This window comes from Natator depressus, chromosome 11, assembly GCF_965152275.1.
Source record: "Natator depressus isolate rNatDep1 chromosome 11, rNatDep2.hap1, whole genome shotgun sequence".
In the NCBI taxonomy this organism is placed as follows: domain Eukaryota; kingdom Metazoa; phylum Chordata; order Testudines; family Cheloniidae; genus Natator; species Natator depressus.
In genome coordinates this window covers 44,877,959-44,892,399 of record NC_134244.1, presented here as the reverse complement: position 1 = coordinate 44,892,399, position 14,441 = coordinate 44,877,959, and the positions used below count along the sequence as shown (strand labels likewise).

Below are 14,441 nucleotides of genomic sequence, written 5' to 3'. Positions count from 1 at the left end.
TCCTGCTAATCAGAGTTAAACAAGATAAACTGTTAATAAATCTCTTAAGGTTTATTATAATATCTCAATACCGCATTAAAATAATTTTCAGTAAGAAAATTAACTCAATTTCATGGCAGTGCCTATACAAAATTTTATCTCACCAACTGAAGCTTAAGGATTGATTATGGCATCTCCTTGCACAGCAGTGCTGAGGATGAAGGACTGTTTCTGACCACCTTGTTGGTGCTTGCTTTGTGCCTAAGCTGCTTCTGTTACTGCGGGTTTCTTCTGATGCTGTGCATTTATCTTCTGTTTTGCATTTAGTGTTTTCCATTCTTCATTATGGAATGAGCTGCTTTTTTTGTTCCCTCTCATTTGTCTTTCCAAGACTGCCTCAGTTTCAAGAACTTTTTGTCCACTATTTTCCTCAACTTCAGTGATGATGGAGAGCTTATCTCTTAGGTGTTTGGGTGAATTCAAGTATCAGGGCTTGTCATTTCTCCATTGACTCAGCACCTTATGAACTGGTCTCAGTTGCTTCTTTAGTTCATGCATGATATGCTGTAGCAGTCTGGCTGAGATAGCTCTTAGAAATCTCTGTGAAGTTTTATTTTTAAAAATTTTATTCAGTACATTGTTTTTATGTCATTCCACTTCCATAAATGTTTTAAGAATCTTTGCAGAGCTCTTTCAAACAAGTAAAACATTAGTCTGTATCAAAGTCTATTTGCTTTAAGATATTGCACTTTAAAGTCTACATATTTTAAAATAATGTTTTTAAAAGTAGTTTCTTTTATTAAACAATCCTTCAGGAATTGTCTTGCTTCTTTCTAAAACCTTGAATCAGCAGCATTCTTCAGCCAGTTAAAGCCAATGGGACTGTTCCCCTGTATAAAGCTAAGTATGTGTGTGTTTGCAGGATCAGGGCCTTAGTTTGGTGAGCATTGTATAAACATGCAATTTAGTTAGTTAATTTTCCTTTTAACAAATATACACCTCTCCATCCCCATTATATTTTTTTTCCTTTTGTGCACATGTTAAATGGGAAATTAATTCTGTCGGAAGTTCTCCACGTGAGAAACACAATAGAAGAGATCATAATAGACCTAATACACTGTTTTTGAATATTTTGAACATAATGGTGTTGCACAGCAAACAAAATTTGCAAGCAAAAATTGAGAACAGTGGGAATACTCACTGTATTAGTCTGGGAGCATAATGTAGTAACTGAGAACAGAATTTGACCTGTGTAGTCTGTATTATTGATTATAATGGATGAACTGAAAGAACTTTAAGATCCCAGTCTAAATTTACAGGACTTGGAGAAAAATATCAGATCTCTCTGCTTGATACGTTAGATATAAAAGCCTATAAAAAGGAAAACAGCATGGAATGCTGCAACACTATTTGTAGTCAGTTTTCAGAATCATTATTTCAGATAAAAGGGGACAGGATTTGGTTAGAGCTGGTCAGGAATTTTCTGGCAAAATGATATTTGTGGGGAATATACCAGTTTCAACAAAACTTTCATCAGGAAAATTTTCTCAGGTTGAGGATGGAATTTCTGATCAAAACCAAAAAGAGAGAGACCCAGCTAAGAATAACCAATAGCCCAGTGGTTAGGGCCCTCACCTGGGGGATAGAGGTTTGAGCCTATAGCCTGAATCAGGCAGTGGGTCTCTCTCAATCTATCCTTTTGAAGCTGTTCTGCTTTGTATAGCTAATTCAATGTTCACTGGAGCATGGACTTGAAGCTGCATCACCCAGATCCGATTAGTGATTGCCCTAACCACTGGGCTATAGCGTAAGTCTTTTTCTCACTAGCCCAGTGCATATTTAATTATGCAAAGGGTGCCAACAGAGGAGACTGAGACTGACTAGAATCTGGTGGTTAGGGCACTGAACTGGTATGTGGGAGGATGACAGAGTAGGGATTTGAACCTGGGTCTCCCACATGCCAGATGAATGTCCTAAACACCAGCTATTGTCTCTCACTGTCTGTTGTTGGAGTTGTTCACTTTATATAAATAATGAAACATTCATCACACCAGAGAAAGAGACTGAGTAAATAGCCCAGTGTTCAGGCACTCATGTAGGAAACTAGGCCTGTTTCAGACCAGGGACTGGAACCTGGGTGTCTGACATCTCAGCTATTGGTTATTCTAGGGATGGGTGCACGCTCTCATTTTTAACAATCAAAAGAAGAAATGTCTTGGTTTTATCCCAGTGTGGAACAGGAAAATGTTTGAAATCTCAAATATTTTCACAGGATGGAAAAAAATGTTTCCCACCCAGCTTTAAATTTGGTCTTTACATGTGGAACTTAGTTAAGGATTCTGTTGCTAATGAATTTGCTAGAACAGAGTTTAGATCTTAGACTGATACTTGCATTGATTCTACAGTGCTAACATAAGTAAAAAGTAGTAAAAACTTAGTTTGGTACTAACGGCAACTTATACTAACGGCAGCTTATGACTCAATACACAGTGCAATAACATCTCTTGGGTAAACATAAGGTCTCTTGGATCACTTTCTGTAGTACTGCAGTAAGCGTTTTCTTCATAATGGTCACCACAACCTAATCCTGGGATCATGTCCTCGGTCCTAGTGTTAGAGCAATTACACTTTTTTTCTGCTTTGTTAACTGAGTTTCTTCTGAGGTTGCGCAACTATAAAATATCTACTAGCAGAGACTATTTCCCTGGTACACTAAAGCCAATTATGGGCATTTTGGACTTGGCACATTTCTATTTATCTAATAATATTTGGGCATTAACGTAATCTTTTCTTGCCTGTGACTGCTGTCTTTAAGTCATTGTGCCCCATTTGCTCCTTGTTTGTGGAATAGAAACATCTACTTGTGTAATGGGAAAATAGAGAATATGAATAATAATACCAACTTCCTGATATGGAAAATTTATGTTTCCCTTGTTTCTCAAAATAAGAGTTTAGTTGGACTTAACTCTTGTCTGATGAATTTTAAACACAAAAACCATAGGATTTGTAATAAATTTGGGTCTATGTTTCATACACTTTTTGATGAGTGTGCCAAAGGTCCAGTAATACCTGGGGTTCTAAAATATTTTCATCTGTATTGCTCAAGCCACTTTGGCTGAGACTTAGAATCACAGTGGTCTGATTATTTCTAGAAAACGAATTCTGCTTTTAAACTCAAAATCTGATCCTGCTCTCATGTACTCCCACATAACTCTGTAGACTTCAGCAGGGTTACACCTGTATATTCCTTTGTGTACTCTAAATGAGATCAGAATCAGGCCCTAAATTAAGTTAGTGATGATCATTTTTGAGAAAATATTGTGTCCATCTAATATATTTGCTTTGTACCAAATAAATAGATATTATACATAGAAATACTGAAAAAGGTTGTGTTTCATTTGGCAGGCATTTGACGTTCTTGGAGGTACTGAAGCTTACCTTAAGCTCCTTAACTCGGAGGGTTTAAGTTTGCCTATCTTAGCAGCGAAGCATGAGGAATTACAGGACGAAATTAAAGACTGCGCAGTTGATGCTTTGCAGAAGGGAAAAGCCTTAGTTAGTAAAGGAGATTCCCACAGGTGAGTAAAGAGTGCTCTATTTCTCCATATTTTCCAGCTGTTTCAGATCTTCCATTAACCTGATCGAGGATAAAAACTCTTTGTATATGGGGCTAGGCCTCAGTGACATGACTGAGTCTGCAAAATTTGTCATTATTATTTTTCACTAATATCATTTGAACAGATTGCTCTGTCTCCTGTCACAAGTTTTTTTTTTTTTTTTGAACTGTGTACATTATAACATAAATTATATACATCAAATGCTATATTAGTGCACGTGGCTGCAATTATGTCAGGGAAATATTTAGGAAAAGACAGTCTGGTCAAGATAAAATAAAATAAAATGTCAACAGATGGTCATTTTTACAACTCCGAATGCACATTTTAAGACCTTTTAAAGCCTACCTGTATATTAAATTTAATAATTAATAACTTAATATAACAGATGAACATAATACATATTAAGCTAAATATAAGAATATGCTTCTTAGTGACCTTGATTTATTAATAAAATAGCCTTTCTTTTTCCATATCTATTGTTAATAGCAAGAATGGTGTAACTCTATGGACCTGATCCTGATTTACACCAGTGTAACTTGGATCAAAATCAGGCTGATTGTCTCCTATTCTTCACAACTCGGTAGGAGATTGATGAAATGCTGATTAGTCATTCCAAAGCTGTAGAAAGCTTTGCTTCAGTGGGGGACTTCAAAATCTGTTTAGGAACTCTTTTCTCTTCAGGATCTTGTGCTATCACTTACAAACAAACAAAAAACCCTAGCAACATTGCATGCACTGTTTCAGAGCAGCAGCCGTGTTAGTCTGTATCCGCAAAAAGAAAAGGAGTACTCGTGGCACCTTAGAGACTAACAAATTTATCTGAGCATAAGCTTTCATGAGCTACAGCTCACTTCATCAGATGCATGCAGTGACTTTCACCCAAAGGGGGCCCTCTAGTTCTACTGCATTCTATGAGTAGCTCCCACTGGAGTTATTTAAAGCTTTGAGCCAGGCCAAGAGGGCCTATAATAAGTTCAGTGACTTTACCCATAACACACGCAGCTGGTTGTATTGTTCTTTAACACCTACTGGTATTTAAACAGATAAGCAGAATAGGAGAGAGAATTTTCCTCAGCTTGCTTTCATTTAATTGGTTTCCTTAAGCCAGCAGCAATCACAGACCACAGTGGCAGCAGATACAATGCAAACTGTATTCCACATTGCATGGCTGTCTAACACAGCATTGATCGATGGTATGGAGTCTGCAGACCTTGTGAGAATGGATCCATAAAATCACTGCAGCCATTAACTTTCTCTCTCTTTTTTAACCATACTCACTGTGTTTGAGTACTCTGCTTCAGACTAGAAGCCTATGTCGCAGTGCTGGGATATTGAAACCCCAGGGCAGGTCAAGAAGGAAAGTGACAAATTGACATGAAGTAATTGTGTTAGAGGTTTGTGGTGAAATTAAATAAAAATCCCCCTGTTTAGGCAACACTGACAGCAGCAGTGCTAATATGTTCTGCTGTTTGCTGTAGGCATGTACCCTTGCGGAAAGAAGAAAAACTCTGTTCCAGTGACCTCTAGTTAAAACTTCTCATACCCAAGTTAACTATCCTTTACAGGATTAATACTTTAGTTTTTGAGTATTCAAAGTTGTGCTAGACATTTTGCAAACAAATAAGAAAGATATGGTTCCTGCCTAGAAGACCTTATGATTTAAATATGATAAAACGCAACAACTGAGAGTAACAAACAATGTGTGTATTGAAGATTAAAGCAACAGAGTCACAAGGTCATTCCATAATTATACACATCTTAATAGTTTAACAAAATATGTACATTTTGAATATTGAAATTTTCCATACCCTAGCTTTTAAACAAAAACAGACACCTCCCACTTCTCCAAGAAAGAAAACAAAACACACACATCTTCTTCTGGTTTTCCTCCTTCCCCTGCTGATTTCCCTTCAATCCTGACAAGTTCACTCACTGCCTAGTTTTAACCTTCCCCTGCACCGAGTCAGCCTTTATTTATGTTCTATCATCGTCCATTATCTGAGACCAAATGGATCAAATCCAGAGCACTTAGCTGGGAGGTGATAAAACCCAGGTTCTGAGCCCCACTTTGCCTGAGTCAGAACAGGCATTTGAACTCAGGTCTTCCATGCTGCAGGTGAGTGCCCTAAATGCCAGGTTTTGGGGTACACCTCTAGTTTTGTGAATGGTGCGTAATCCCCTGGTGAATTGAGTTCGTAAGATTTTTTTTCTTGTCTGAAACTATTTGGTAAATTTGTGTCAAACTCACAAATAGTTTCAGCCAACCCAATATTGCATCTTTCAGTGAACAAACTATTCATCTGAAAAATGTTGCTTTGCTCTAAAGTACTATTCAGCATGAGTAAAGTTATCAGATGTTGGCCCAGAAATGTGATATCCAAAAGGCTGTGACTGGCTACTGATAGTTGAAATGGTCTAAATTTATGTATGTGGTAGAAGAAGGCAGGGAAAATTAGGGGAAGAACTAAAATAGTCTCTAAGGTGCCACAAGGACTCCTCTTCTTTTTGCGGATACAGACAAACATGGCTGCTACTCTGAAACCACTGAATAGCTTCATCCTCATAGTTTCATTATCATTATTTATAGAAAAGCCAAAAATGTGCTAGGCACTTAACATACGTACGTGTAGGGTGGTTTCCTGCCTTGAATAGTTTACAAAATAGAGCCCAATTCTGCCACCCTTATGCAGATTAGCAGTTTATTTCAAGAGAAGTGCTATTGATTTCACTGGGTCTATCTGTGTGAGTAAGAACCCGTCGCACCAGATTTGTAGGACTGGGACTTTAGTCAGGTAACCGGGTTAGTGCTAACTAGTTCTTAAAGCTGTTGATAGCACGTAATATTCCTAATCTGCTAAAAGTTGATCAGAATAAATGAATGAGTGCAAAAAGATTCATATTAGAAGATGTGTAGATTTTGAAGAGACCATGGTGGGCAGGTCTTCATTATATTCTCCCTACTGCTATACTCAAATAGATTAAAAAATCCAGTTCAGATTTTTGTTTCAAATGAGACTATTGGTCGAACATAATTACTGATTTCATGTGAGTTTCCATTTTTGAAATTAAAGCCTGTTGAAGATACAGTTGCGCTGTAGAAAATGCATTTTATATTAACTCAGAATTTCTTCAATCAATTGATTTTTGTCTATTAAGAAAACCCTCATTATCATTCTGGCCAGTCTGCTTGCCTATCGGTAGTTTAAGATTTGCACTCATTTCATTGCTGATTAAACTCATTTTCACCATGTCATAAATTAATTATTTATATTAAAGGTATGCAGAATCAGTAGTACTTTCCAAGATTTTATTAAGCTCTAAGTAACCATCTACAAAAGGTATAACCTTAATCTTTATTAGTGTTTGAAGGAGCTGCACTGATAAATTAAAAGGAATATCTCTTCTTTAAGAAATGTTGAAACAGAGGGACAACTTTTTATAAATTTAAGGTTGCACTGAAAAATAAGGGTTACAGGTATGATGAGAAATTAATCTGCAAAATTCTAAACAACTTATTCCATAAATAATGTCCTTTTTGCGATCTTGGATTTTCTACGGGCCACATTTTCTCACCAGATTCAGTCTAATGCCATACTCCATGGCATTAGATAGGCATGGTTGATCGGGTATTGCTCAAATTCAGTTAGGATGGCTGATCTTGCTCTTCTGAATCACTAGAACTGGCTGTATATAAATACTTGAATCAAGATAAGTCAGCAGAGATTAAATTGACAAAGTTCAAACTTTAGAAGAATTCGTCTTCTAATTTTTGGATTTATTTATGTATTTATTTATCTTTGTCAGAGACAACTTCAATAATTAATTAATATGAGCATTAATTCTTTTTTATGCACCATCTTCAAATCCTAATACTATGTGATGACTTGTTTACAATTTGGAGACAACTACCTCAAGCATTCATATTATTGCGAATTGGCACCCTGGTGCTTAAATGTTTCAGATTATAAAACGATCAGTGCTTTCTCAATTGATTAATTCTACACTTCTATTCAAACAGCATCTTTAAATAAATGTTATCTTAGAGCATGGAGGGAATGAGATGACAAGTTTTGTGCATTTACTGTAAGAAAATTGAAACATTTGGAGGTAAAGTGAAATATCCTTTAAAAATAGAAATCTAAGCCACTTGGTATGTCAGATATTTTCAATTGTTCATGTTTCATTTCTCTCCCTTCTGCTTAGTTCCTCTAGGGCCAGAATCGAATATCGTTACTTGCATTGAGTAGTACCTTACTCCATAGGTAGTGCAACTAAAGTCATTGGGATTAACAGTGCATTGAATGTGAAATAATTTGTTAGGAAATGTCATTTCTCTGTTCTGCCCTGCTCCTTAAGAATTTTATCTGCATTATTACTGTTATGTTTTTTTAAGACTTGAGTTTTTAAAATCTTGCTAAATCATTTCTGATATGAAACTGAAGAGCTATTTTTATTCACCTACTGTCGTCTTGCTGGTGCACAAGCCAGGAGAAGTATTAACAGCTGTATTGTTCCAATTTAGCTCTTGGATGACTGGAATTCAGGAAATGCTAGAATATGTTCAGAAAAGAGTGGATCAACTAATCAGACAGTGTCCTGCTTACAAAGAACTTACTTTAAAGAAACAAGGGCTCACTGCCTCACTAGAAGATTATCTAAAGAAGGTATATTATAAAAGGCATCCTCATTAATGTATTCATGCAGACTGCATTGAATTTCTGTACTATAGCTGTTAGAATATTAGACTTCGCTTCTGGGTGAATAATGCCAAATAATGTACTTAGCTGGTAGAGAGGATAGGTGAATTGTACCTATGAAATGCTGAGTGCAGCTGTAGGCACCAGTATATTTAAATGCCTTGCTCTGAAAATGAAGCTGATTCTACAAACACATTATACGTATTAAATAATAAATCATGAATTTGCTTTGATAATGAGCCCTTTGTTTTGGCAAAGATGAGCAAGCAATCCTGGACTGTGACTTGCAAGTAAGTTTCTTGCATTCTTTATATTTTTTTCCATATTTTGTTTTGTCGACAATGAGAAAGGAGGTGAAGCAAACTCGGGGGACAACAGGAATGGGGATTGTGAACCACAGCACAGGTGATGTGATTTCTCTGTGCTGCCAAAGGAAAGTGTATCACATTCATAATAACAGCTCCTTTTACTCATTAAGGAACTGATCCTGAAAGGTACTGAAAGCCTTCTGCGTGTCTTCAGCTCTCTCTGACCTCTGTTATTTTGCATTAGACCTAGAATAGGCATTTAGGGCTTCCCTTTGAGCCTATGTGCCTGTTCTACCTCTAATGCAATATAATATTTGTAGCAAGGTTCGTAGCAAAGACATCCCCAAGTGCAGACCAAAACTATTAAATAATAATTAATGATTCAATAATTATTCAATATGCAATTTGACATTTCATAATGTACATGTGATGCTTACAGGGAACTATTCTGAATCAAATGGGAAGAAGTCAATTTGCTATCCATGGATCCCTTTACACACACTTTCTATAAATGAGGTTTCAGGATATTGGAGCGTGATGAACATACTGCATAGTTTAAATAGTCGAGAAGAAAAGACTCACTGGTACCTTCTGTTGGTCCTGCACAAAAGGCCTCACTAGGAAAATGTGAATCTAAATCAAATGAATTCTCTAAATGTAACTATTTTCAACTTCATCACTTTTAGCCCCACATTTTCATATGTGGTCTCTGATTCTGGATACCTCAGTTTTGGGCACACACACCCCCCCCCAGACACCCAGAATTGGAGGACATTTTGAACATTTGAGCCAAAAGATCTCAGCTTTCCTCACAGAATGCTTCCCAGTGTCTCACCCTCCCAAGTAAAACACTTCCCATTGCAACCTCCCATTAAAGCCAAGCATTCTGAAGGATCTGGTGCTAAATTAGGCTCCCTTTGGCACATACAGTTCCTGGACCAAATTCAGAAGCCACATTTTAAAATGGATGGTAAACATGAATTCACATTCCTAGCGGTGGCTATGTATACCACATATAGAGTCATCTGAAGCTGCTCTTCATGACCTATCCTATTGCCAGCATACATGCACAACTCTTGTTGTCATTAAGAGAAGTTATGTGCACGTATCTGCAGAAAAAAGACCTTTTAGATTGCTAGAGAAGTTTTAAAGATGCTTTATTTTTTTAAATGGCCCAGTCTATAAAACAAACTTTTTTAAAACATAAGGTATCTTGAAAGTATTCAGTTAAAGGTAGTAAATTCTAGATTATAACATTGTGAAGCTTCAAACTTATTAAAATAACAATGCTGGACTAATTAGGGTGAGAGAAAAACAATTTAGATAAAATGAGAGAGAGCAGGCATGAACCTTTGTCCCAAGTGCACACCAGACCTTTTAATTAGATTTGAAATAGAATAATTTGGTTGGTTGGTTGGCTTTTTTGTTTTTGGCATCCTCTGTATTTCCTGAAATCAAAGTGGTACAATGCCAAGAGCTATGTCTGTTCCCTCACTTTGTTCTATGCAAGTTTATGTTTTTATTATGCCTAATGATGTAAATTAATATAATTATGTATATATTATATTTTTAACTAAAGGTATCATTGTCAATAAAAAAAATCAGTCCGATACTTGCAATCAGTATGGATCCTGGTTCTTGTTTGACTGAGTCGGAGAAAGTTTTGAATGAATACCTAGAACTGTCTAATCAAGCTAAGGTAAAAAAACCAAAAAACAAAAAAAAACCTTTTCATATGCTATTACCCTAAGTAATAGCTGGGGATGGGCATGTTTCCTTAGAAGGAAAATAGGTCTTCATTTTAATTAAATCTTATAGTCCATCAACAATAATATAACTAAAACTGCAAGCAGGTAATTCTTACAGTTAGGGTACTCTCCATTCTCATCTCAGCCCTACCTTTTTTTAGTATCATCCTATCCTCTGTTAGTATCTCAAGACCCAAACACAGTCAGATTTTAATACCCTTGGAAGTGTCATGTTCTTGATGTATATCACTGATCCACCAACTTTTGGGATGTCAAAAATTACATGTTCAAGAATGTGGTCATCAAAAATTCCAGTTGTGAGATTCTCTCCCACTCAGGTTCCTTCATGCTGGGTAAAAGGGCTGGAATGGTGTAAAAGCCCAGGTCCATGCACAGGTATTGCAGAGACAGCTGTAAGACTGCCTTCTAAGAACGCCACAGCATGAATCATTGCAGGGAGGCTGTTGTAACCAGATAGGCCCCACAACATGCAAAAGGGCCTTAAAGCTACTTTAGCTTTCCCACCCCCGACCTGCCCACTTTCTGCTAATCTGTTGAAATCTCACCCCAGCTTCATATTTCAAGGCTAAGCTGGGAGCTCTTTAAAAATGCAGCTATATGTATTCTCTTCGGAACTAGTCCCAATTTGCGTATATATCTGAAAACTCAGTATCCTTGTTGTTCTTTTTCCTCGTTGTCTTATACCAGTTTATATAATCCAATCATTTGGTTTGTGCAGTAGCACCGAAACTAAATTCACGTACGAGCAATTCTGAAGAACACTCAGCAAGAATATAAAAATAACAGAAGATTTGTAAGAGCCATTCTTTGTGGCAAATGAGCATGAAATAATTTTTGCCAACATTTCTGCTCAATTTGTGTAACGCTATTCTGACGCGGATATTTCCTTTGCCTGTTGTGATCTTTCTCTAGAAACCGTATAATGTGCTTTGACTACAGTATCCTCACCATGTACCCTTTCCTTCTATGGAATTTCATAGGGTATATAGCTTGCATTCTGGCTGAGTGTCAGAGATAAATATACCATGTGCTATGAATCCAAAAGATGGACTAAAGTATCCAAAGCTATCTTAGGCCTCTAGATATAGAAATATATGCATCAAATACTTTTCCTAGTTCTGATGCCATCCTCACAGGTGCAGTTTTGGATGAGAACATTATGCATGCAGGACAATAATTCCATAAATTCACTTCTTAAAGTATTTATGTATTTTTTGAGAAAATTTGGGATCCAGAAGTCATTTGAAAAACACATAAGCAAAACCTCTGTCTTGTTTCCTGAAATGATTTACCATCATGTTTACCAGACTTTTCACATTTAAATGAAACCCTGGATCCTTTCAATACTAGGGCAGTAAATGCTAGCTAGGCTTTTCACTAGGGTTGGATTTTATTCATGACTGTTCTTATGTGTTTTTGAGAACAAAGTGTTGCTGTCAAAGTCCTTTCTGGCAATTTATTCACTAGGTTCCATGTGAAATCAAAGCAACATCTAATTTCAGGAAGAGGTGTTTCCGATTTTATAGGGCCCACTAGAACAAGTACATGTAACGCTTGAGTAAAACATTTGTGCTTGCCCAGAGTTGTGAGCTAACACAGTAGAGCTGAAAATCAGAATCCTGGCTGATTCTACCAGTGTGGTGGTAATGTCCAGGAAATATGCACAACCAACCCATAGTAAAATACTACTGGGTTTGGGGAGTGGAGACAGTAAGCAGACATGATATGCTGTTTGGCTCCTATTCTGATTTTGGGGGATTGCAGATTTGCACTGCATGGGAACTTACTGACCATGCTCTTTGTTGTGGATGGCACATCCCTTTCCTCTATCAGCATTCCCAGGTGGAGAATTTCCCTTGCTTTTTTGTCAAGTGGCTACACTGATTTTAAATATTCAGACACACATTTTTTCCATTTAAAATTAGCAAATTTTATTATGTTCAGGCTCTGTGTTTGGTTTCAAAACTGTCACAGGAGGGGGATGTTTAGCTTTGGCATTTAATGTACATTTTGAGTTGTTCCTTTGCTATGTAGGTGGGTGGGTTAAACAGAGCCAATACTGCCAGAAATTAACATTAGGATGTGAATTTTCACGAGCCCTTTCCAATCACCATATACTGTGTTCTATGTTTATGTCCTCATAGGAAACGTCACATGAACTGGAAGCAGCTGTGAGAATTATTAATGAAGTGGAAGAATTTGAACCTGCAGAGGTGGCAGCTTTCTCTAGCAAAGCTGACCTTCTAAATGAAGAACTGGCAACACTTAACAAAAATATTAGTTCAAAACTAGACGTTCTAAAAGCTTATGTTGCATTTTTAAAGTCAGCGAAGGAGGTACAGATTCCCTACTGAATTACCGGACTTCACTCTGTAATTTTACAAGATGGAGAGAGAACAAGGGTTTTGCCTAGCCTAAAATAGCATCTAGGGCTGCTATCCCAGGGAAGGCTGTGGAGGCCTCCTAGCTACACAGCCTATAGGCTGCAGTCTATTCCAAATGAGGTAATTTTCCTCAGAAAGGGCCTCAGTTAAATCAGTGCAAGAACTGTGTGTAGTCCAGCCCTCGTCAGTTAATTTTCACAAGCATAAGGATTTGCATGCATGCAGTTCTTGCACTGATTTAACTACATTGGTTTAAGACACCAATGTAGTTAAATCAGTGCAACCCCCCTCACGTGAATATCTTTTTAAAAGTGCTAACATTGGTACAGCTTGCCTCAGTAAATTAACCAAAACCAAGCTATACTGATATAATTTCTTTAGATTAGTATAATTGTGTCCACACTAGGGTCTGGTTTTTCTACCAATGTAATTAAATTGGTAGAAAGAAAAAACAGTTTAGTTAAATTGGTGCAAAAATTGAATTAAAATGATGCAAGCGTAAACCACCCCAGCTGAGACCATAATCAGTCCCTTCGTTTCTAACATGCTTTTGGTAACTGATAAACCTGGGCTAGTAATAGAACTAGATGTTTTGGATCCTTGTTTTTAAATACTTAAACACTATTCACTAATATTTTCCTTGTATGTTTTAAACTAAAATGAGAACAGAGGTGGAACTGGATCTTTCATATAAATTTGGCCGTAGCAATTAAGCTCTCAATTCTAGTGACGCTAATTAAGAACAATATCACATTTACTTGTTCATATCCTAACGTTTGACTTTCAGTGTTTTTTTGTGTTTGTCACATGTTGTATTTGTCTAATGCTAATTTTTGTTACTTCACATTAAATGGAGCTAAGCAACTTATAATATTTGTATAATAGATGACGGACATTGAACACATTGCTACCAACTTAAAAACGTATTGCTGTGTGCTTAGAAGCTCTCGTTGCATAATAAACTTTTCATTTCAGTCCCGAGCCTATTTGCCAGCTGTTAAAATAGGTTTCCAGGTTACTTAACACACTTCTGCTTGTTTTATGATTGTCCAGTTTTCTGTAGAGGAGGATGCGGTTTAAAACATGGAAAACGTTCATTAATGTATTACTCAAATCTACCACCATGTCTGATTTGAGAGATTGAGGCCTGTATTTTTATTCTTGCATTTTTCTGCAGGTAAATGACCAGGCTCAAAGTCTGAAGGAATTCTATAAATCTGAACCTGTGCAAACAGAGAGTGAAGCTGAAAACAAGACTGTGATGGAGTCAGCTGATACTCAGTGGCTGATGGTTTTAAAGAAGATTCTTTCTACTCAAGATATGGGGCATGATTTTATTAATTCATTAAATATGGTGAGACTGTAGTTCACTGAGTTATCACTGTAGCAAGGATTAATTGTTAAATTCACAATCATAACTTCAAATATGCACTAAACTACCATAACTACTGACAAATTAAGAGTAGATCTATGGATCCTACTCCCATGCCCCCAGGAGCTTGCCCAGGGCACAGTATTTCTATTGTGTGTCGGGGGGGGGGGGGCATAATTAGAGCTGAGCAAAATTTGGAATTTCCACCTGTGGGAAATGTTGACTTTTTTTTTTCTCATTTCAAAATGTTTTTCTTTTTCTTTTCTTTTCTTTTTTTTGGCAGCACAGAAATTCTAAAAAATTTTGATTTGGAAA

General features: G+C 36.8%; 1 protein-coding gene across 5 annotated transcripts in view; it reads left to right on the top strand.

Annotated features, from left to right (window-relative positions):
• CCDC141 (coiled-coil domain containing 141) overlaps nt 1-14,441 on the top strand; it is a 153,450-nt gene that overhangs the window by 76,231 nt on the left and 62,778 nt on the right. For all 5 annotated transcript variants that reach the window (XM_074967681.1, XM_074967685.1, XM_074967680.1 and 2 more), the window contains 5 exons: nt 3,385-3,557; nt 8,119-8,260; nt 10,181-10,300; nt 12,515-12,706; nt 13,932-14,108. In XM_074967681.1, coding sequence (XP_074823782.1) covers nt 3,385-3,557; nt 8,119-8,260; nt 10,181-10,300; nt 12,515-12,706; nt 13,932-14,108 — 804 coding nt within the window. The remainder of the gene's footprint in view (nt 1-3,384; nt 3,558-8,118; nt 8,261-10,180; nt 10,301-12,514; nt 12,707-13,931; nt 14,109-14,441) is intronic.